At 42.8% G+C, this 25,308-nt stretch overlaps 1 protein-coding gene across 3 annotated transcripts in view; it reads left to right on the top strand.

Moving 5' to 3' along the window:
* slc2a9l2 (solute carrier family 2 member 9, like 2) overlaps positions 1-25,308 on the top strand; it is a 374,573-nt gene that overhangs the window by 8,840 nt on the left and 340,425 nt on the right. The window contains exons 1-2 of one of the 3 annotated variants that reach the window (XM_073043121.1): positions 8,347-8,624; positions 14,701-14,792. In XM_073043121.1, the coding sequence (XP_072899222.1) occupies positions 14,721-14,792 (72 nt within the window). In that variant the 5' untranslated portion in view covers positions 8,347-8,624; positions 14,701-14,720. Of the gene's footprint in view, positions 1-8,346; positions 8,625-10,094; positions 10,192-14,700; positions 14,793-25,308 lie in introns of those variants that run through there. The other 2 variants (XM_073043123.1, XM_073043122.1) reach the window with 2 other exon arrangements.

The following is a 25,308-nucleotide window of genomic DNA, read 5'->3' as shown; positions in this document are numbered from 1 at the left end:
CTCTGTGCTGAACTGATTCCGGAGCTGTATCTTGCTCCAGGCTCTGTGTCTGAGGACTCCACAACATTTACTCGGCTCTGTGATGAACTAAGGCTGAGGCTGTGGCCTACTTTGGTTGCTCTGAGCTCTGCGATGTTTACTGGGCTCTGCGCTGAGCTGAGGCTGTAGCCTGCTCTGGGCTCTGCGCGGAGCTGAGGCAGTGGCCTGCTCTGGGCTCTGCGCGGAGCTGAGGCTGTGGCCTGCTCTGGGCTCTGCGCGGAGCTGAGGCTGTGGCCTGCTCTGGGCTCTGCGCGGAGCTGAGGCTGTGGCCTGCTCTGGGCTCTGCGCGGAGCTGAGGCTGTGGCCTGCTCTGGGCTCTGCGCGGAGCTGAGGCAGTGGCCTGCTCTGGGCTCTGCGCGGAGCTGAGGCAGTGGCCTGCTCTGGGCTCTGCGCGGAGCTGAGGCAGTGGCCTGCTCTGGGCTCTGCGCGGAGCTGAGGCTGTGGCCTGCTCTGGGCTCTGCGCGGAGCTGAGGCTGTGGCCTGCTCTGGGCTCTGCGCGGAGCTGAGGCTGTGGCCTGCTCTGGGCTCTGCGCGGAGCTGAGGCAGTGGCCTGCTCTGGGCTCTGCGCGGAGTTGAGGCAGTGGCCTGCTCTGGGCTCTGCGCGGAGCTGAGGCAGTGGCCTGCTCTGGGCTCTGCGCGGAGCTGAGGCAGTGGCCTGCTCTGGGCTCTGCGCTGAGCTGAGGCTGTGGCCTGCTCTGGGCTCTACGATGTTTACTGGGCTCTGTGTGGAGCTGAGGCAGTGGCCTGCTCTGGGCTCTGCGCGGAGCTGAGGCTGTGGCCTGCTCTGGGCTCTGCGCGGAGCTGAGGCTGTGGCCTGCTCTGGGCTCTGCGCGGAGCTGAGGCAGTGGCCTGCTCTGGGCTCTGCGCGGAGTTGAGGCAGTGGCCTGCTCTGGGCTCTGCGCGGAGCTGAGGCAGTGGCCTGCTCTGGGCTCTGCGCTGAGCTGAGGCTGTGGCCTGCTCTGGGCTCTGTGCTGAGCTGAGGTTGATGTGGTAGCTTGCTCTGGCTGCCCCGGTCTCTGCGATGTTTGTTCTGTGCTGAGCTGAGGCTGTGGCCTGCTCTGGATTTGTGTCTGTGGACTGACTTTTGTTCTAAATGCTGTTTGCTTGCTTTTGTTGTTTCCAGGGTTTGTTTTTTCTGCACATTGGATGTTTGGTTTTCTCTCTTTTGTGGGCTCTTTTGGGTTTCTTTGTTTTGTGACTGCCTTCAAGGAGATTAATCTCAAGGTTGTATAATTGTACACATACTTTGATAATAAATGATTAATCTTAGCCAATTAGAGTTAGGAAATGGTGAATATTTGTGATATTAAGGGGTTGTTGATCATGAGGGCTGAAATCATGGTGACAAGGGTGTTAGTAATAACGAAGTCATTGATCAAAAGTACAAGTTTGATTGTGGGGTTGTTGGTGGGCAATAGATTCATACAGTTATAGTCATCAGTTGGTTCAAAGAAAGCATAATTTATAGAGAATAGTCAGTTATAACAAGAGATCAGTTTCAGCAAGGAATCAGTTATAGTGAGTGGACGCGATCGTGAGGAGTAGGTTATAGCCAGGGGTCAATTACTGCAGGGAATCTGGCAGTTGTTAATTCTGGGGCCATTAATAATTGTGAAGGGCTAGTGTTAGAGTCATGTCATTGATGTGGTGTGTAGCGTGGAGGCTCCCGCTGATCTTGACTCAGTTTCAGTCCTGACCTCTGGTGCTGTCTGTGCAGAATTTGAGTTTCCTCTCCATGGCAACATGGTTCTCTCCTGGGTAATTGGGTTTCCTCCTGCATCCCAAAGAAGGGCTGCTAGGTCAACTGGCTGTTGACAACTCTCCCTTAGTTTAGGCAAATGGCAAAATGAATGAAAGAGGAATTGAATTGATGGAAAATATGAGGGAAAATAATGGAAATAGGAACACAAATAAGATGGATGGGATTGCCTTGTGGGAATTGGCTTGGACAGTATGGGCCCAATGTATGGCAACTAACATTGATTGGTTAGTTATCAATAAAATGGTTGCTTGATGGGTGGTGCAACGTCAGTGGACTGAAGGGCCTGTTTCAAAATGAATCAACAAGACTTTGACTCTTTGACACAGACTGTTGATAATGGAAGGCCTTGGTCATGTTTCACAGAGCTCAAAGTTCAAAGTAAATTTTATTATCCAAGTACATATGTGCTACCATATACAATATTCATTTCCTTGTAGGCATACTCAATAAATCGATGGAATAATATCCATAACAGAATTGTTGAAAGACTGCACCCAACTAGGGTTTTCCACTAGAGTGCAGAAGACAACAAACTGTGCAAATATAAAAAGAAATAATAATAAATAAGCAATAAATGTCGAGGACATGAGATGAAGAGTCCTTGAAAGTGAGTCCGTTGGTTGTGGGAACATCTCAATGATGGGGCAAGTGAAGTTAAACTCGTTGGTTCAAGAGCCGGAAAATGCTCCTGATTGCAGAGAGAATGTCTGGTTGCTGACTGGTCTGTGGTGAGGGGCTGGTTGAATATGATCAGCGAAGCAGTTTAGCTTGGCATGCTGGAAGGAAGTTCTGCTCTGCTTTGTCACCCCAGTAGTTCTGGAGTGGCATTTACTTTTTCTACAATCAATTGAGAAACTTGCAATAATTAATATCAGTTAAGGAAAGGTGAGTACTTAAACCATAAGCACAGAAACACAATCAGTTGGACTGTTGTCTCACACCTCCAGTAATCTTGTACAATCCTAACCTCAGGTGCTGCTTCTGTGGAGTTTGCATGTTCTCCCTGTGAATGCATGGGCTTAATCTTGTAACTTCTATTTTACAAAAGACCACTCAACAATTTTATGGCCAAAAGAACATCTTTATCAGGGACGGCAAATGATATTTACAATACAGAGGCTTCCAGGTACCTCGTGCGGCCTGGGTGGAGAAACTATATACAATGCAGACTGGGAGTAAAAAGAGCGGAAGTAAAAACCCCGCCAACCCCGGATCCCCCCTCTTGCTACCAACAGCTTCCCAATTAGTATTAACTTACTTTTAATAATACTCACATTACAACACTTCTCCCCCTTTAAAATCCAACATTCCCCCAGTATAGAAGAACTGGGAAACAAAAACAGTGGTATCATTAGCAACAGGTTACTAATACAAAAACATCAGAAAAAAGTGGCAAATTCAACATTCAATCTCGCAACAAAAGAAACTATCCAATCAAAGATTCAGTCTGTCAGGAGGTTTGCGAGGGCACTGTGATCTACACACTACCCCTGGTGACCCAGCAGGCACCGCTGGTGAGGATGTTTTGGGTGGATCTGATGTTGGGGACATGAGAAGGGTCTGTGTGTCCGTGTGAGAATGTCCATCCTCTTCAGGGGACCCCGACCCCTCTGCCAGCATCTCTCCCTCTGGCAAAGTCACTGGTGGACATGCTTCCCCAGTAGTCTGTCTCAACATTGGAAACTCCATGGAACTGTCTACCTCTGAGCCGGAATCATGACGCAGGCGCACATGGTCCTGTTGTCTGCGGAAAACACGTCCGTCGGTCAGCTTCACAACATAGGAGACTGGACCACTCTGCTTAAGAATAACACCAGGTAGCCATTGCTGATTGTTTCTCACATAGACATTGTCATCCGGTTCTGTCTGTCTCGTGTATTTTGATCACGTCCCTCCTTCTGCTTTTCCTGCTTTCTCTCCACTTTTGCCTTGATGTCTGGGCGCAGCAGGTCCAATCTTGACTTAGGCCTACGCCCCATCAGCATCTCTGCTGGAGTGTGTGCAGTCGTAGTCTGTGGAGTGAGGCGGTATTTAAACAAGAAATGTGAAAGCTGGGTACTAAGAGAGTCCCCTGTCATCTGCTTCAGGCCTTCCTTCACTGTCTGAACAGCCCGCTCAGCCAAACCATTTGAGGCTGGGTGGAAAGGGGCCATCCGAATGTGACGAATGCCATTCTGCCGCATGAACTCACCAAACAGCTCACTGGTGAACGTCGGGCCATTATCAGTAACCAGAGTGTCAGGCAACCTGTGGACTGCAAACACTTGCCTGAGTTTGTCTATGGTTGAGGGGGCTGTGGTGATGCTCATGATGTGAGCTTCAATCCATTTGGAATGCACATCTACCATTACAAGAAACATCTGTCCCATAAAGGGGCCAGCAAAGTCCAAATGTAGCCTAGACCAATGGTAGACTCGCCACTCTCATGGGTGCAAAGCAGCTGGTGGTGGCATCTTCTGATTGGTCTGACATTGCGTGCATGATTTTACCTTGTTCTGCAGATCCTGATCCATTCTTGGCCACCTGACGTAGGATCTTGCAAGGTTTTTCATTTGAGACACCCCTGGGTGAGTCTCATGAATATCCTCAACAATCTGTGAATGGCCGGGGGAGGCACAATGACCCTTGCCCCCCAGAAAATGCAACCATCCTGCAGACTCAGTTCGGTCTTGCATTTGGCATAAGGCCTCAGTTCCTCTCCTTCCACGACTCTGGGCCAACCTTGTAAAAGGGAAGTCTTGACTTGAGACAGGACTGGGTCCCTCTCTGTCCATTGCTTGATCTGGGTCGCCTTTACAGGTGTCGCGGACAGCCTCTCCAATGAAAATACAGTCTCTGGAGGCATATATGTAGTAACAGGCATCTCAGATAAAGGGAGTCGACTCAGCGCATCAGCGTTTGCATTAACCCCACCCGCTCTGTACACTATAGTATACTGGTAGGCTGACAGTGTGAGAGCCCAACGCTGTATCCTGGCTGACGCTAGCAGTGGGATGCATCTGGTCTCCCTAAAAAGACCCATCAGTGGTTTATGGTCCGTATAAATTGTGAATGCACGTCCATAGAGACACTGATAAAAGCGTTTGACCGGAAAAACAACAGACAGACCTTCTTTGTCTAGCTGTGAATATCCCTTCTCAGCAGCTGTCAGGGTATGTGAAGCAAAACCAATAGGCTTCTCTGAACAGTCCTCCATTACGTGTGAGAGAACTGCCCCGACTCCATAGGACGAAGCGTCGCATGAAAGGGTGATCTCCTTGTCTGGATCATAGTGAACGAGCAGCTTCACTGAGTGCAGGAGTCCTTTCCTTTCCTTGAAAGCTTCCCCCTGCTCTTCACCCCACTGCCACTTAGTGTCATTGTGAAGCAGCTTATACAGTGGGGCCAAAACCTTTGAGAGGTCCGGAAGAAACTTGCCATAATAATTCACCATGCCCAAAAATGATCTGAGTTCAGTGACGCTCTTGGGGCCTCCTTGACAGCTCTCAATTTGTCCTCCCCTGGGCAAAGCCCCTCAGTTGTAATCTTCTGTCCCAGGTAGGTCACACTTGGAGCCAGGAACACAAATTTTCTGTGTTTCAATCGCACCCCTGTGTCTGAGAGTCTCTTCAGCAGCTGTTCTAAATTAGCCAGATGCTCCCCCTCCGTGGCTCCCGTGATCAAAATATCATCAAGATACACTGCTATGTGCGGAATCCCCTGCAGCAAAGCGTCCATCGTCCTTTGGAAATTGGCGGGACTAGACACCACTCCAAACAACAGGTGATTATATTTGAATAAACTCTTGTACGTATTGACTGTGACATACTCCTTTGAATCCTCGTCAAGCAGCAGCTGTTGGTAGGCGTGGCTCATGTCGAGCTTTGTGAACAGCTTACCCCCTGACAGGGTCGCAAACAGGTCACCCACCCGTGGCAATGGGTACTCCTCCAGCTTAGAGACCTGATTCACCATAAGCTTGTAGTCCCCACATATCCTCACCGTTTTATCTGCCTTCAAAACTGGAACAATAGGAGCCGCCCACCTTGAAAACTGTATGGGCTCAATAATGCCCAGCCCCTGTAAACGTACCAGCTCCTCATTGACTTTGCCTTTCATGGCACAGGGCACCAACCTGGGCTTAAAAAAACGTGGTGTGGTCTCAGGGTTGACATGGAGTTTCACAGTCACACCCTTCAGTGTGGCCAGCTCGTCCCTGAAAACGTCACTATACCGCTGCAGAATGTCCTCCGTCCTGCGTGCATCCTTAATCTCATGCCAGTTGAGCCGGATTTTGCAAAGCCAATCATGGCCCAAAAGACTGGGCCCACTGCCCTTAGCTATCACCAGCCCAGCTTCAGCCTTCTGGCCCCTAGCTAAAATATCCACATATAACACCCCTAAATGAGGTATGGGCTGCCCTGTATAGGTCCTGAGTTTGAGCTTAGATGGTCTGTTGGGAGGCAGGTTGGACCCCCCCCCCCCCCATGTCCTGCTGTAGGTCTCCTCTCTAATGACCAATGCAGTAACCCCTGAATCAGTCTCGAACTTAATGTCCTTTCCTTTAACAGTGACTGTGGCATAATATGGTTCAGGTGGTTCCTCATCTGTTTCCACCCCAGACATGTTGTAGGCACACACTGCCTCCTCGTCTGCTTCCCCTAGGCAGTGTGTGGGTGCCTGAGTCTGTTGAGCTTTACCCCGCCCAGGTTTAACCTTACCCTTTATGCTCCTGCACTTTTTAACTAAATGTCCCTTTTTGCTACAAGCATGGCAGACAGTATCTTTGAATTTACAAACATTTGCATAGTACGTTCCACCACACTGAAAACATTCCACCCGCTTTGCCTGTTTACCAGTCTCCCTCCTGACTTGGTGCACTGCCACCGACTGTGACCCCCCATGTCCTTTCTGGATATCCTTGGCATTATTAGCAGCCATCTCCATGCCTTGGGCAATCTCTAGGGCTTTCTTGAAAGTCAATGGTGGGGTTTCCCCCAACAAACGGCGTTGTACGGCGTCATTATTAATGCCGCATACTAATCTATCATGGAGCATGTCATCCAACACGGCTCCGAAATCGCAATGCGCCAACAGCTGCCGAAGCTCGGCCACAAAATCACCCACAGACTGACCTGGCTTCCGGACATGGCTGTGAAACTTGAACCGTTGGACTATCACCGAAGGCTTCAGATTGTGATGGTTCCCCATGAGCTGGACCAGTTCATCATATGGAATTTCTCCCGGTTTCTGCAGTGTGGCTAAATTCCTTATCAACTTGTAAGTCTTTGCCCCACACACACTCAGGAGAATAGAGCACTTCTTAGCCTCCTCAGTAATGCCATTAGCACAGAAAAAGTATCCCAACCTTTCCTCATACTCCAGCCACTCCTCGGTTCGCTCCATGAATTCACCGATAGACCCGAATGTAGCCATCTGAACATGAGGCTCCTCTTCCTCTCACAGCTCCTGTTCGAAACGGGCTGACACGTCCAGAAAACCAGTTTACCTCGTCACCAAAAATATGTGGTAACTTCTACTTTACAAAAGACCACTCAACAACTTTATGGTCAAAAGAACATCTTTATCTGGGACAGCAAATGATATTTACAATACAGAGGCTTTCCGGTACCTCATGCGGCATGGGTGGAGAAACTATATACAATGCATACCGGCAGTAAAAAGAGCGAAGTAAAGACCCTGCCAACCCTGGATCTCGCCTCCTGCTACCAACAGCTTCCCGATTAGCATTAACTTCCTTTTAATAATACTCACATTATAACAAATCTCATATCCCAACAATGTGCAGATTAATAGGTTAATTACCTACTGTTAATTGTCTGTAATTTTTAGGTGAGTAATGGAATCTGAAAGGGTAGGGTTAGTTCATAAAGTCATTCAGCATTGAAAAAAGACCGTTTGGCCTAAATCACCCATCTGCCTGTGTTTGGCCCTAAACTCTAAACCACTACTGTCCAAATGTTGCTGCTGTGCCTGCCTCGGCCATTATTTCTGGCAGCACATTTCAAATACACACCAACCTTTTGTGTGAAGAAGCTGCCCGATGCCCCTTTTTAAATGGGATTTTAAACCTATCTTATCTTTAACACATCCTGCCCAAGAAAGATATTTGCTTTCTCTTTGTCCATCCTTTCCATGATGTTACATGCCTCTATTAGATCGCTGCTCAATCTCCTACATTGCACAGAATGTCCTGGTCTGCAGAACTACTTTGAATGTTGAGTTCATGTAAATGGATAAGGCTTAGTAGGCTAAAGAGCCCAGTTCTGTCCTATCCATGATGCTATTTACAGTGGAGCTTTCTACAGAGTCTTTTTGTTCTAGTTGTGATTGAGTATACACCACTTTAAAAGATATAAATAAAACTATTGCCCTAAGGTTTCCTGGGGGTTCAACTGTGGACATTAAATTGAGTGTGATTGTGGTCCAAAATCTTACCTGATGAGTAATGCAAAATTGCTGAAACTGCTATCAGTAACTAGTTAATGCAATAACAAAAATAAGAGACTTTGCCCTTTGTATGGGGTTGAAGTTTCATTGGGAATAAAACAATGCCATGTGTGTGGGACGTAGTCATTTCTTGCTCCACATCATGGAACTCCAGTGTTTCATTTGAAAGTAATTTAGAAAACAAATGCTGAAACAAACTGTAGAGTTTCTTGTTTCAAAGCAGAAAAACATCCTTTTGTTACATGTGGAATCGTGACTTTTTAAAAATGTTCTGTTCTCAGCTGACTGCTCACGTGCAAAGATATTTCACACACTGAGCTGTTAACAGTATACCTGGGGATTGATTTCCGTAGGGTCTAAATCAACTGTTTTGGTAAGTGGTTATTAAGCTTAAGAAGTTGGTGGTGGTGCTCTGACAGCAAGAATTTAATCATAAATGTTAAGTTGATTAACTATTTCAAAATGTTTTATAAATCATTTACAACATAGTTGACCAGTTTTTCTCATTAATGCTAGATTATTAAATTCATCTCATGGCATTATTGACATTCTTAAGATTTTATAAATAAAATATTGAATCCACATCCTTGCAAATAATACTGTATCACCTAAAAGTTCTTAGCCATTGTAATATTCTGCAAGTCACTGTTGTCAAGAGAAGGGAACAAGTCCCACAACTCTTCAGAGTCAATGATTTAAAAAATTCTAATTGTACTTTCATAGGTCAACAAAAAGTTGCTTGAACTATAGGACAATTGAGTTTTCCCATCGACAGATTGCAGCAGAGATCTACACCCCTCTCAAAACCTACCTCTGCCACTTACCAAAGCTTCATGTTAAGGGTTGGATTATTGAAAATAGACCACCCATATGTTTTGCTTCTTGCTTATTTTCTGCCAATCCCGCATAGGAATTTAAATACCAATGTTAATGTAGCCGAATCATAGCTCGATTGGGAGTAGTGGGTGATGATTGCCCTTAATTAAAAAAGGATCTAATAAATTCAGAGTTGTAACAATTGGGCAGTTGGTTTTGGAACAGAACAATTTTGCCAATCAGTCATCTTTGTTATTTAAGAACCAGAAGGGTCTCGGCCCGAAACGTCGACAGTGCTCCTCCTTGTAGATGCTACCTGGCCTGCTGTGTTCCACCAGCATTTTGTGTGTGTTGTTTGAATTTCCAGCATCTGCAGATTTCCTCGTGTTTACAGATTTATTATCACTGATTTACATGACCTCATATTTTGACCTCACCTTCCTTTGCAGGGTACTGCATTCAGATGCCTTGCAATTCTCATACCAGATGGTGATTTAGCTGGTCAGGACACTCTCAATGGAGCTCCTGAAAAAATTGGTTAGCATGGGGTCGGGGGCGATTAGCTTGCCTCAGTCTCCTCAGGAAGTGGAGGTGCTGCTGTGTTTCCTTGACTAGAGAGACCAGCTGAAATCATCTGTTATGTGCACTCCCAGAAACTTGGTGCTCCTCACTCTCTCCACAGAGGAGCTGTTATGTGCGTGAGGAGTGGATATTGCTGAAGTCCATAATCATCTCTTTAGTCTTGCCTATGTTGAGACTCAAGTTGTTGTGTATGCACCATTCTACCTCCTCTCTATATGTCGTTCCCTCGCTGTTGATAAAGCCAACCACTGTTGTGTCATCAGTAAATCTGATGATTCATTTTGAGCTTTGACAAAATCAGTAATTCAGGTAGCTTTTGTAGAAGGAAATGGACAGTTGACCCTTCATTTAGTCCAGATGAAGGTCTTACCTCATAATGTTGACTGTCCATTTCCCTCTACAGATGCTGTTTGATCTGCTGACTTCTTCCAGCAGCTAGTTTTATTGATGTGGTGTATATGATTTCCAGAAGGCCTTTGATAACAGGCTTTTCACCAAATTTGAAGCACAGAGCATAAAAGAGGCTGGATATAAACTGGCAGGTAAGAGATCCCCAGGGTGGAGCCATTGCATATTTTGATCAATATTAATGATTTGGTTTGGTGGTGAAAGCTGATGTTTCTTAACCTGTGGATGAGATACATCCTAGCCGTATTATGAACTAGAAAGAGGATAATGATGAATTGGAACTGGATATAAAGAGACTGGTGGAGTGGGAAGATGAACGACAGATGAAACTTGATGAAAAGAAATGGGAGTTAATGCATTTGTTAGGTTGAATGAGGGATGGAAATCCAGGATAAAGGATACTATTGTAAAAGGGATACAGGAGGTGAGGGACAAATTATTGAAAGTGGCAGGACTGGTTGAGAGAGCAATTATTAAAACAGATGTAATTTTGGGCTTTATCAATAGAGGTATAAAATATCAAGGCAAGTAGGTTGTGCTTATCCTTTATGAAACACAGGTCTGGTATAAATTGGAATACTACATTCAATTCTGATTACCATATTATCTAACAGCATTCTTTAAGTCTTTTCTGGACTGTGTTAGAGAGGGTCCAAAGCCGATTTATGAGAATGAATCCTGGGATAAATGACTACAGTTAAAATGATAGTACAGAGAAGTAGGGTAAGATTGGAGTTTGCTGAGGAGAAATTGATAGAAATACTGTATATGAAATAGTCATGTATACAAAATTGATAGAGGGAAAATGCTGCTTTTGGTGGAGAGTTTGAGAACTAGAAGTTACAGATGTATTTTAAAAACAGGAAAAAGAACAGCATGTGGTTGCTGTCTAGGGTGTTTTATTTGTAAATGTGCTGAAATCAATTTTCACTATGGCCTTCAAGAAGAATTTAGAAAAATATGAAGTTGAAAATTTGCCAAGCAGCAGAGAAGTGGCTGGGTCGGTAGAGAGATGGTTGGGCCAAGTGACATCCTTCTGTGTTGTATAATTCTATGGTTCCATGAAGTCTGAGCACACATGTTCCTCCTATGCCCTATACATGCTACCTACACACTATGTCCTTTAAGGATCTTGAATGGACATGTAAGCTTCCAGTCAAAAAAACAAACAAAAAAAAGTTTCCTTCCAGCAGAGACGATCAAGGGGAAATTAAATAATGATATTCAAAATTGTGAATTTTATTTGATAGGAATATCGATTTAGCTTTCTTTATTGGAAGGAGGCTTGGCAATAATTTAAGATGAGTGGCAAAGAATCAGAGGGGACAGCCTGAAATAGAAGGATGTCACTTTAGAACAGAGATGAGGAGGAATGGCTTTAGTCAGAGGGTGATGAATATGTGGATTTGATTGCCACAGACGTCTGTGGAGGCCAAATCAATGGGCATATTTAAAATGGAGGTTGATAGGTTGTTGATTAGTAAAGGCGTCAAAGTTTATGTGGAGAAGGCAGGAGAAATGGGGTTAGAGGGTTAATAGATCGGCCATGATCAAATGGTGGAGCAAACTCGATGGGCCAAATAGCCTAAGTCTGCTCCAATGTCTTACTGTGATAAATAGAGCAGTTTTGCACCATTCATTGTTATGATCTGAATGCAGTTCTCTGAGAATAGAGGGACAGACCAGAAAATACAATTCCGTAAAAATATCTAAATACTGCTCTGGATATTTGGTCCTTTGTGTTATATACAGAGAATGCTCTGTTCATTGACGGTCATGAGGAAATTCTGTGACTGGTATCTTGTTCCCTTCATTTCCGGTTGAAACAAAAGAAAATTGAGATATTTAATTTCCAAGTTTATACAAGGAGACTTGGCTAAAGGGCTACAGTTCTTGTGTGTTCCAATTGTACTACTATAAAAGTGGCTAGTCTGATAATCTCCCTTCTCTGTTAACAAGCATGAGTGTACTCAAGAGGAGATTTTTATCACTTAGTGCATTGAGTACATGCCTTCTGGCTGAACTATGTTCATAAGCAAGAGGTTTTCTTTCTCCAGTTCTCTCCGGATTTGCAGAATAATACTAACTTAGAACAGTCACTCTGACAAAAGATCATCCATCTGAAATGTGTTTGCTCCTCACTCTACACATAGAATCTGAGCTATTTGGTATATTTAGAATATTCTGTTTTCAATTTGGACTTACTGCATGCATTTTAATTTTAATTTGTTCATTTTACAAGATGTGAGTACTGTATTGCTGAAGCAAGCATCTATTGCTCAATCCTAACTGCCCTTGAGGATAATGTTGAGCCACTTTCTTCAACCACCGCTATCATTTGGTGAAGACTCCCCCACATCGTTATCAGTTTATAAGTCTGGTCATTTTAACTGTTTTATCAGGAGAATTGAATTGGCTGAAACCCGACTTCTGCAGTTTAATTGTCTACCAGCGGTAACAGCTGGATATGGCAAGATTGCAGAGCAATCAGAACATCAGTTCTGGTAACAACACACACAAAATGCTGGTGGAACACAGCAGGCCAGGCAGCATCTATAGGGAGAAGCGCTGTCGATGTTTCCGGCCGAGACCCTTCGTCAGGACTAACCAAAAGGGAAGATAGTAAGAGATCAGTTCTGGTGTTTAGTTTAGTCATTCTCTTTTAGATATTTGATTTAGCATGCTTGTAGTCCAGCCTCACCAAGTTGGCACTTGGGATCTCAAGGCTGACCTCCTGGCTAGATAGCAAAGCAAGAGTGAGTCATCATGTTACAGATTTTGGTGGAATGTTTTTCTGCTGCTGGTGGTTCAAAGCGGCTTAGTTTTGAGATGCCAGTTCTGTTCTAAATCTATCCCGTTTATCACACTGGTAGAGACACACGACCAGGGTGGGTGACCTCTGTATGATTTTGTAGCCATGAGGACTGTAAAGTGGTCAGTTCTACAAATTCTGCACAAGCCGACAATGGATTAATGAGAATAAAGTCGGGTTAGTTTGTCTCTCAAGATGAGTGCTGATGAAGGGTCTTGTCATGAAATATCGAATGGTTCTTCCTCTCCATAGATGTCTGATCTGCATTTATGTGTGTTGTTCTTTAGCCTATTTTTTATGTTAGCGAGACATTCTTGGTCATATTCGTTAGTATTCAGCAAGTGTTACATGGAAGTAGGTTTCCTTGCTCACATTTAATCTGATGCTATGGGATCATGAGTCAATTTTGAGGACTCCCAGTTACTTCCTCCTGCCTATCTACTACTGAATTGATAAGTCTTCCCTAGCAGCAGGATAGGATATATTCCAGTGTTGTGATGGAGCATTTGTAGAGGCTTAATATACATCTACCAAGCTTGGATGATCGATTCTAGTATTAGATAGATAGATAGATACTTTATTCATCCCCATGGGGAAATTCAACATTTTTTCCAATGTCCCATACACTTATTGTAGCAAAACTAATTACATACAATACTTAACTCAGTAAAAATATGATATGCATCTAAAATCACCCTCTCAAAAAGCATTAATAATAGCTTTTAAAAAGTTCTTAAGTAGTTTACTTAAATACATTGAGTCCTGACCCCGGCACTTTAACATATCTTACTCCTGGTGGTTGAATTGTAAAGCCGAATGGCATTGGGGAGTATTGATCTCTTCATCCTGTCTGAGGAGCATTGCATCGATAGCAACCTGTCGCTGAAACTGCTTCTCTGTCTCTGGATGGTGCTATGTAGAGGATGTTCAGGGTTTTCCATAATTGACCGTAGCCTACTCAGCGCCCTTCGCTCTGCTACCGATGTTATACTCTCCAGTACTTTGCCCACGACAGAGCCCGCCTTCCTTACCAGCTTATTAAGACGTGAGGCGTCCCTCTTCTTAATGCTGCCTCCCCAACACGCCACCACAAAGAAGAGGGCGCTCTCCACAACTGACCTATAGAACATCTTCAGCATCTCACTACAAACATTGAATGACGCCAACCTTCTAAGGAAGTACAGTCGACTCTGTGCCTTCCTGCACAAGGCATCTGTGTTGGCAGTCCAGTCTAGCTTCTCGTCTAACTGTACTCCCAGATTCTTGTAGGTCTTAACCTGCTCCACACATTCTCCATTAATGATCACTGGCTCCATATGAGGCCTAGATCTCCTAAAGTCCACCACCATCTCCTTGGTCTTGGTGATATTGAGACGCAGGTAGTTTGAGTTGCACCATATCACAAAGTCCTGTATCAGTTTCCTATACTCTTCCTCCTGTCCATTCCTGACACACCCCACTATGGCCGTGTCATCAGCGAACTTCTGCACATGGCAGGACTCCGAGTTATATTGGAAGTGCTGATGTGATTAGCATTCATTATTACCCTGGATGATGTGAGCTATTAAAGTGCAAGCGTGGCATTGCCCTGGAGTGCATGGTTTAACATAACAGATACAATGGACTTTGGGTTTTGCATGTTCAGGATGTTTTTGTGTTATGTGGATATTTAATGTGGGAAAACTATATTTTTGTATTAGTCTTGAAAAAGACTGCAAACAATAAAATATTCTGTGAAGCTTGAGATTGCTTGTAAAAAAATGCATAAACATGCAGATATTTATTCTGTTTAATATTTGATATCTATTTGCACAACATTTTCCCTTTCTAGAAATACAACAGTTCAATACAATGCAGACGAGTGAAGGAAATATAAATAATTGCATTGAAGTAAGGACAGTGGAAAATCGTCAAACCAAACAGGTTTGTTCAATGCTTACCTCTGAACTTTATCTCTTGGTGAACTATCTTTGTACTGCTTTGAAATGTAAGCCCATGGTTTTCGCTTATGTCTGAATTGTGGATTTATCCACCAACATTTTTTGATTTGGGGGCAATAATTCAGCTGAGTCACTGATAACTGATGAATGAAGTACATTTATTTATGATTTCTGCTTTTGTAACTATCATCTCCCTCTTCCACAGCTGATGTTAATTTATGGTAATGTTAACTTGTGTTTGCAATGTATAGCACTGCTGCAGCAAAAATCCAATTTTCAGGGCATTTATACTCCGGCAGTGACAGCAATAAATTCAAACTTGAACTTGAATACTTGTTCTATATCGAGCATGTCATAGTCTTAATGACCCATTATGTCCTCTTTTTCTGTTTTTTATAGATGAAAGCATTCATCATCTAAGTGTTTTGCACTTAATCCAACCTTCTAATGGAGAACTGACCTATAGATAATTTTAAAAGTTCTTTACATTTAACATCAGTTTTATCTGTCCAAGAAAAGTATAGTCCTTAACTTAGCTTTTTTTAAATCCCTATATTCCTTTGGTTATGTACTATATTTAGACTTCACCTAACTAACTTTTACTTAACCCTAATGAAGAGTCATGGCCTAAAATGTTGATCAAATTCTTTTCCATTGATGCCTGCTGAGTTTCTCCAGAATTTTGTGTGTATTGCTTTTCCATTTCTTCCTTAACGAAACATGCTGACTCGCCCTAATTATCCTGATGCCTTGTATTTCCAGCTCCAAAGTCCAATTGGTTGATGCACATTGTAAACAGTGTACCTTGCCCCAGTTTCTGTGAAAAATGACTTATCACTGTAGTCGTGATGAATTACTCTCTGAATCACTGCTCAGTTATTTCTGCAAAGTATTTATTGATCACGCTGTGCCGATGGATGTGATCAGATCACTGTGGGTTACTGGTGCAACAAATGATTTGCCATGAGGTGAACAAAATCAATGCACCCCAAAACAGAATTTCCATTGGCAGGAATAAGAAACAACATTTTTTCCAGGAAAATTGCAGATAGTGTCCCACAAAATCTTCATTTGGACTTCAACTATTCACTGTATTTATTAAGTGAATACATGAAACAATAAAAAGCCAAAAATCCAGATGTGCTGACAACGATGAGCAGAATAAGTAATCAATGTAGATGAGAGTAGAAAATTACAGTCTAATGAATAAAGCATGCATTCACATCTGTACCAAATGACATCAACCCCATTTAAAGTAATTTATTCTGAATGAAAAGAACAGATCTGTGTTAAATGGAGAAAGGACAGGAATAGTGGGGAACCAAAGAAAATTTAGGGTTTATGTGTGATGCACCATCAATAACTCTCTGAGACGTGAGGCGAGATATCGGCTTTTATTGACTGGAAGAAAGAACAAGCAGCAAATGACCACCACACTACATCCTGGAGACTGAGGGCAGGGCTCAGGCTCCGATCGCCTTTATACCGGGGTCTGTGGGAGGAGCCACAGGAGCAGTCAGCGGGGGGTGGGGGGGTGGGCGTGAGTCCAGACAGGTATATGTAGTTCACCACAATGTGTACAGATTATGAAATCAAAAGCACTATTAACATGCCAGTCTTTAATTGGAAAGTGAAAATATTCAGGGTGAATTTTCTTTGTTTTACCCACGCAGATTCGTGGTTAAAGTAAAATTATACAACTCAAAGCATTTGTCTTAGAAAAGATATTTGCCTCAGAAGATATGGTACATAGATCCACCAGAATTTCTTCAGTTCAGAGGGCTGGATTATAAAGATGAGTTGGTTCTTTAGAAGTTTGATTGGAAACAAGAGTTATTGAGAGAAACATTTTACTACTCTGTGCACTAGTGAGTACAAAGAACTATAACAACAAAATTTGAGCTAGGAAATTGAGGAGAGAAATAGGGAGTTTTTTTTTATATAGCAGCGATGTCCACATCTTCAGGCATTAGTTCCTTTAATATTAATTTTCTTCAGAATTAAAGTGATATTACCTCAACTATCACTCCATGTTTTTTTTCTTGCCCTTGACGCACTCTATTTGAATCTAAAGTTATGAGCTATTTTCCTTTTTCATAATTTACTTGACTTAATGTCTCTTCTTCTGATACCTTTCTCATCCTTTAATTTTCCTTTTTTGTTACTTTAATTAAAATCACCATCAGTGACAATAATTCACAAATGGTCGTGAAATTTGTTTTGTTACAGCATTACAATGCAGGGATAAGAAATTTCTCTTAGTTGCATTAAAAACAATACAAATGAGGAATAATGAGATAGTTCATTAATTCATGAACTAATGATGGCAGAGGAACATTGCATGTGGGTCTTCAGGCTCCTGTGCCTCTTCCCTGATGGTAGTAATGAGAAGTTGGCATGTACTGGATGGTGAGGGCCCTTCATGACAGATGCCACCTTTTTGGGGCACCACATTTTCCTCAGTGTGTCTGTGATGGAGCAGGGTGAGTCTACAAACATCTGAAGCCTTTTATGATCCTGAACATTGGTGCCTCCTTACCAGAGAGTGATGCAATAGAGTGCTCTCCATGATGTATCTGAAGGAATTTGCTCGTCTTTCGTGACATGACAAATCTCTTCAAATTCCTAATGAAGTATAGCCACAGGCTTGTCTTTATCGTGATTGCACCAATATGTTGAGCTCAGGATAGATCCTCTGAAATGTGGATGCCCAGGAACTTGAAACTGCTCACTCTGTCCACCTCTGACCCTTCAATGACCCTCCAGTTGCTTTCATTAGCTTTTCTTGCTACATCGGGTCAGGCCACAATGGAATATTGTATACAGTTCGGGTTGCCATGTTATGGGAAGGATGTGGCAGTATTAAAGACAGTGCAAAAGAGATGGACCAGGATTTTATCTGGATTAGAGGGTTTTACTTCTAAGGAAAGATGGGATAGGTTGGCTTTATTCTCAATAGAATGTAGGAAGCTGAGCGGTGACCTTGTAGAGGTTTTTAAATTTTGGAGGGCATGGAAAGGGCTGTCTTTTTCCAAGGAGATTCCAGAACTAGAAGACATACTTTGAAAGTGAGAGGAAAGAGATTTTGAAGAGATCTGAGGGACAATTTTTTTCCACATAGAGGGTGGTGGTCATATGGAACAAGGTGCCAGAAGAAGTGGCAGTGACAGATAGGATTACACAATCTAAACGGCATTTGGACAGCTCCTTGATAGGACAGGATAGAGACCCAATACAACCAAATGGATTACTGCAAAAGAAGAGCCAGGGACTGGTGAACATCAGAAGATCTCACAAGTAAGTCCACCAGTCTCTCCACACTTCAAGCCTGAAAGAGAAATGATATGCATCCTGCAGAACAGGGGATTAACGAGCCACCTCAATAAAGGGATGGCTTCACTATTGGCAAACAGAGTTGACTAAAGGGCCTGCTTCAGTGATGGACAGCTCTAGGGCTTTATCCTTTATTCCTTTGTTATTTTTATAACAATATAACAATTACAGAACGGAAATAGGCCATCTCGGCCCTTCTAGTCCATGCCGAACACTTACTCTCACCTAGTCCCACCAACCTGCACTCAGCCCATAACCCTCCATTCCTTTCCTGTCCATATACCTATCCAATTTTACTTTAAATGACAATATCGAACCTGCCTCGACCACTTCTACTGGAAGCTCGTTCCACACAGCTACCATTCTCTGAGTAAAGAAATTCCCCCTCAAGTTACCCCTAAACTTTTGCCCCCTAACTCTCAACTCATGTCCTCTTGTTTGAACCTCCCCTACTCTCAATGGAAAAAGCCTATCCTCATCAACTCTATCTATCCCCTTTGTAATTTTAAATACCTCTATCAAGCCCACCCTCAACCTTCTACTCTCCAAAGAATAAAGACCTAACTTGTTCAACCTTTCTTTGTAACTTAGGTGCTGAAACCCAGGTAACATTCTAGTAAATCTCCTCTGTACTGACTCTATTTTGTTGACATCTTTCCTATAATTCGGTGACCAGAACTGTACACAATACTCCAAATTCAGTCTTACCAATGCCTTGTACAATTTTAGCATTACATCCCAACTCCTATACTCAATGCTCTGATTTATAAAGGCCTGCATACCAAAAGCTTTCTTCACCACCCTATCCACATGAGATTCCACCTTCAGGAAACTATGCACCATTATTCCTAGATCACTCTGTTTTTCTGCATTCTTCAATGCCCTGTCATTTACCATGTATGTCCTATTTGGATTATTCCTACCAAAATGTAGCACCTCACACTTATCAGCATTAAACTCCATCTGCCCTCGTTCAGCCCACTCTTCTAACTGGCCTAAATCTCTCTGCAAGCTTTGAAAACCTACTTCATTATCCACAATGCCACCTATCTTGGTATCATCTGCATACTTACTAATCCAATTTACCATCCCATCATCCAGATCATTGATGTATATGACAAACAACATTGGACCCAGTACAGATCCCTGAGGCACACCACTAGTCACCGGCCTCCAACCTGACAAACAGTTATCCACCACTACTCTCTGGCAGCTCCCATCCAGCCAGAAGTAATAATCCATATTACTACTTCAATATTAACATCTAAAGATTGAACCTTCCTAACTAACCTTCCGTGCGGAACCTTGTCAAAGGCCTTACTGAAGTCCATATAGACAACATCCACTGCTTTACCCTCATCAACTTTCCTAGTAACCTCTTCAAAAAATTATATCTGTTAGTTTTTCACAATTTTGTTTATATTATTTGAGTAATCAGTTCAATAATTTTAATTGTTTTCTAATACTTTAAAAAAAAAATACTCCCTTAAGTTTTTCAGACACTTGTTGTCGTGATGTCCTTTATTGAAATGGTTCATTTAAACCCCTGTTCCACAGGATGCATATCATTTCTCTTTCAAGCTTAAAATGTGGTGAGACTGGTGGACTTGTGTGATCTTCTGATGTTCACCAGTCCCTGGCCCTTTTGTTCCCTTACCACAGCAGTGAAGGATATGCTGGCATTTCTGTTGGAGTATGATTCATGGTCCACTGAGATGTTTCAGTGCACCTTGTTGGCTGAATCGTAAGTGACATCAGACTGCGTGAGACCTCTGGAATGGAATGGCATCTCTGGCTCAGTTTGGGAGATGAGTAGGAGATTGGATTGGGAGCCAAATAGAAAATTCATCCAATTGTCACTCTTTATAGGTCTGATAAAAAATCAGCACAATCCAATGTCCATTCACTCAGAATCTGTGCATGACAGTTAATAAACAGTCTCCACTGGTCTTTATAGGCATACAGCAAGGATTCAGGCCCTCTGATCTCAGAGCAAACATCAAGCACCCATTTATATTAATCCCAATTTTATTCCCCCTCTATTCTCTTCAGCTCCTTCCTGATTCTACCATTCATCTCCACACAGAGGGTGGGATTCAATTTACCAACATGCTTGTCTTTGGGATGTGGTAGGAAACAGGAGCACCTGAAGGAAACCCACACAGTCAATAGACAATAGGTGCAGAAGTAGACCATTCGGCCCTTCGAGCCTGTACTGCCATTCTGAGATCATGGCTGATCATCTACTATCAATACCCGGTTCCTGCCTTGTCCCCATATCCCTTGATTCCCCGATCCATAAGATACCTATCTAGCTCCTTCTTGAAAGCATCCAGAGAATTGGCCTCCACTGCCTTCTGAGGCAGTACATTCCTCACTCCCACAACTCTCTGGGAGAAGAAGTTTTTCCTTAACTCCGTCCTAAATGACCTACCCCTTATTCTTAAACCATGCCCTCTGGTACTGGACTCTCCGAGCATCTGGAACGTATTTCCTGCCTCTATCTTGTCCAATCCCTTAATAATCTTATACGTTGCAATCAGATTCCCTCTCAATCTCCTTAATTCCAGCATGTACAAGCCCAGTCTCTCTAACCTCTCTGCATAAGACAGTCCAGACATCCCAGGAATTAACCTTGTGAATCTACGCTGCACTTCCTCTACAGCCAGGATGTCCTTCCTTAACCCTGGAGACCAAAACTGTACACAATACTCCAGGTGTGGTCTCACCAGGGCCCTGTACAAATGCAAAAGGATTTCCTTGCTCTTGTACTCAATTCCCTTTGTAATAAAGGCCAACATTCCATTAGCCTTCTTCAATGCCTGCTGCACTTGTTCATTCACCTTCAGTGACTGATGAACAAGTACTCCAAGATCTCTTTGTATTTCTCCCTTACCTAACTCTACACCGTTCAGATAATAATCTGCCTTCCTGTTCTTGCTCCCAAAGTGGATAACCTCACACTTATTCACATTAAACATCATCTGCCAAGTATCTGCCCACTCACCCAGCCTATCCAAGTCACCCTGAATTCTCCTAACATCCTCATCACATGTCACACTGCCACCCAGCTTAGTATCATCAGCAAACTTGCTGATGTTATTCTCAATGCCTTCATCTAAATCGTTGATGTAAATCATAAACAGCTGTGGTCCCAATACCGAGCCCTGTGGCACCCCACTAGTCACCACCTGCCATTCTGAGAAACACCCATTCACCGCTACCCTTTGCTTTCTATCTGCCAATCAGTTTTCTATCCATGTCAATATCTTCCCCCAATGCCATGAGCTCTGATTTTACCCACCAATCTCCTATGTGGGACCTTATCAAATGCCTTCTGAAAATCGAGGTACACTACATCCACTGGATCTCCCTTGTCTAACTTCCTGGTTACATCTTCGAAAAACTCCAATAGATTAGTCAAGCATGATTTGCCCTTGGTAAATCCATGCTGGCTCGGCCCAATCCTGTCACTGCTATCTAGATATGCCACTATTTCATCCTTAATTATGGACTCTAGCATCTTCCCCACTACTGATGTTAGGCTAACAGGGCGATAGTTCTCTGTTTTCTCCCTCCCTCCTTTCTTAAAAAGTGGGATAACATTAGCCATTCTCCAATCCTCAGGAACTGATCCTGAATCTAAGGAACATTGGAAAATGATTACTAATGCATACGCAATTTCCAGAACCACCTCCTTTAGTACCCTAGGATGCAGGCCATCTGGACCTGGGGACTTGTTAGCCTTCAGTCCCATTAGTCTACTCATCACCATTTCCTTCCTAATGTCAATCTGTTTCAGTTCCTCTGTTACCCTATGTCCTTGGCCCATCCATACATCTGAGAGATTGCTTGTGTCTTCCCTAGTGAAGACAGATCTAAAGTACTTATTAAATTCTTCTGCCATTTCTCTGTTTCCCATAACAATTTCACCCAATTCATTCTTCAAGGGCCCAACATTGTTCTTAACTATCTTCTTTCTCTTCACATACCTAAAAAAGCTTTTGCTATCCTCCTTTATATTCCAGGCTAGCTTGCGTTCGTACCTCATTTTTTCTCCCTGTATTGCCTTTTTAGCTAAGTTCTGTTGTTCTTTAAAAATTTCCCAATCATCTGTCTTCCCACTCACCTTAGCTCTGTCATACTTTTTTTTTAATACTATGCAATCTCTGACTTCCTTTGTCAACCACTGTGGCCCCTTTCCCCCCTTTGAATCCTTCCTTCTCTGGGGATGAACTGATTTTGCACCTTGTGCATTATTCCCAAGAATACCTGCCATTGCTGTTCCACTGTCTTTTCTGCTAGGATATCAGTCCATTTAACTTTGGCCAGCTCCTCCCTCATGGCTCCATAGTCTCCTTTGTTCAACTGCAACACTGACACCTCCGAGCTGCCCTTATCCCTCTCAAATTGCAGATAAAAACTTATCATATTATGGTCACTAACCCTTACTTCAAGATCGCTTATCAAATCCTGTTCATTACACAACTCTAAATCCAGAATAGTCTTGTCCCTGGTCGGCTCTCGTACAAGCTGTTCCAAGAATGCATCCCTTAGGCACTCTACAAACTCCCTATCCTGGGGTCCAGCACCAACCTGATTCTCCCAGTTCACCTGCATGTTGAAATCCCCCATAACTACTGTGACAGTCATAGGGAGAGCATGCAGACTCAAGGTCCGGACTGAACCCAGGTCCCTAGCAGCAACTCTGCTCACTACACCACTGTGCCTTCTTCATGTATCATGGAAATGTCCAAACTGGGATGAATATCCATCTGGACATTATGTACAGACACTCCTGTGCCTAGCATCACTTTATGGACAGACAACCAATCTACGTCTTATAACCTATCTTGTGTATTTATAGAATGACAGAGTCATAGAATACTACAGCTCAGAAATGGACCCTTCAGCCCATCTAGGCAGTGCTGAACCATTAATCTGCCAGCCCCATTGACTTGCACCCGGCCCATAGCCTTCCACACACCCCCATCCATATACCTATCCAAATTTCTCTTAAACGTTAAAATTGACCCTACATCCAGCACATGCTTGCAGCTCGGTCCACACTCCCACCAGCCTCTGAGGGAAGAGGTTCCCTCTCATGTTCCCCTTAAACATTTTGCCTTTCACCTTTAACCCACGACCTCTAGTTCTTGTCTCACCCAGCCTCAGTGGAAAAAGCCTGCTTGCATTTACCTTATCTATACCCCTCATAATTGTGTATTCCTCTATTCCCTAAAATGTGGAAAATTGAGGGGAGATTTGATGAAGTCCTAACCTATTCAACTTTTCTCTATAATTCAAGTCCTTGCAACATCTCTGCAAATTTTCTCTTCAATCTAAATCTTATTTACATCTTTTCTGTAGGTAGGTGACCCAAACTGCACACAATACTCTAAATTAGGCCTCACCAACATCTTACACAATTCTGACATAACATCCCAACTCCTGCACTCAATACGTTGATTTATGAAGACCAATATGCCAAAAACTTTATTCTTTATGAATCTATGCTCAGTTTGGTCTATAAAGCTTCACTAGGCTCTCTAGTCTATGCTGACTGAGCACTGCTGTGACATTTTCCCTGACTAGGAGCGCCACTACTCCCCCTATTTATTGTGTTTTTAAATGTTGTTTTCTTTATCCTATTGTCTTTGTTTTGTGCAGCATCACATCCAGAACAACAATTATTTTGTTGTCCTTTACACAGTGTGCTGGAAATGACATTGAACAATCTTGAACTTGAAGTTGAATGGAAGTAATGTACAACAAAGTAAAAGCTTCCTATTCCCATCAGACTCCATTTGATCTATAGGTGAATCTGTGCACAACAGTTTAAACCTCACCTCCGTGACACTGGCTGATAATTCCTGCAGCTGTAAATCGTTATGGGGATTGTGTGTGGGGTGAGGAGGAATTGGATGGGTGTAGGTGGTAGAGAACTGTACTTGAAGACCTGGTATAATAATTAACATGACAAGGAAGCTAACAGTAAATGTCACATCTTGAAGAATGAAAATTAAGGAAACCACTGTTTTGTTATGACTTTCACAAGCGAGGACAAATAAAGTATTGCTTTCAAGCTGGTTCTAAACTGCAGATGTAATTTCCTGAAACAAGTTATTCAAAGAACCTCAGTGTGGATACAGCATAACTCCAAAAGAAGATGGAAAGTCTCGTATTCACTAAATTGTCTGGCATTTCAGAATTAGCTTCACTTTGGCAATCTGTTTGACCAGATGCAGCAAATCGAGGAGGACCGAGGACATCAAATTAGTTTGCATGGATTTCTGTTGGCTTAAATGCAGATAACATTGATTAAATCTCAGCAGTTGGGAGTTTCAGTTTGGAAAGCATAGAATGTGTTGTACAGTGTCTAAGTTACAAGTGAGATACAGCAATCATATTTCTTCAGACAGAGTGTGGTGAATCTGTGGTATTTCTTGCATAGGGAATTGTGGAAACCAAGTCGTTGTGTGTGTGTAAGGCAGGTTCTTGATCTGTGGGGGGGGGGGGGCGGGGGTGAGGGCTACAAGGAGAAGGATGTGATTGAAAAGAAAAATCAGTTTTAATGGGCTGATTCTGCTCATATCTTATGGCCTATGCATCATATTTTGCCAGGGAGAAATATTTCCTCTCTCCACTTAAAGCAACGAGAGTCTGTTAGTTATTAACAAGCCAGTTGTGTATTTAATATTTCAGTAATATTTGAGTAACATTGTAAATTGTTTTATTAAGCATTTTTGTTTGTTTACATAATTCATTATAGGTTATATGTAAAAGACATGAATGGTGTATATCATTATGCCACTAAGTCATATGTCAGTGCCTACTAAAAAAAAGCTAAGAAGACAAGTATCTCAGCTCCTGTGTTTTTCTTTCAAGTAGTTTCTGGTGTTACAAAATGGTTGCAATGAGAAAGTTTTATTATTTTTTAATTAGTTTTTCTATACGTTTTACAAATTAAAAACCCCAAATCCCAATGAGGAACATTAATACAGTGCAAAACTAAGCATACAATGACAATATGCTACAAAGGAAGAGAATTTGACAAAAAAGCACCTAAATTGAAGACAAGTAAACTTAGTATCCTCCCCAAGCCCCACAACACAAGAAAAAACAACAACAACTCCAGACCAACCACAACACAATATAGAGAGTAT

Source organism: Hemitrygon akajei, chromosome 4, assembly GCF_048418815.1.
Source record: "Hemitrygon akajei chromosome 4, sHemAka1.3, whole genome shotgun sequence".
NCBI lineage: Eukaryota > Metazoa > Chordata > Chondrichthyes > Myliobatiformes > Dasyatidae > Hemitrygon > Hemitrygon akajei.
This window is presented reverse-complemented; position numbering and strand designations above follow the sequence as displayed.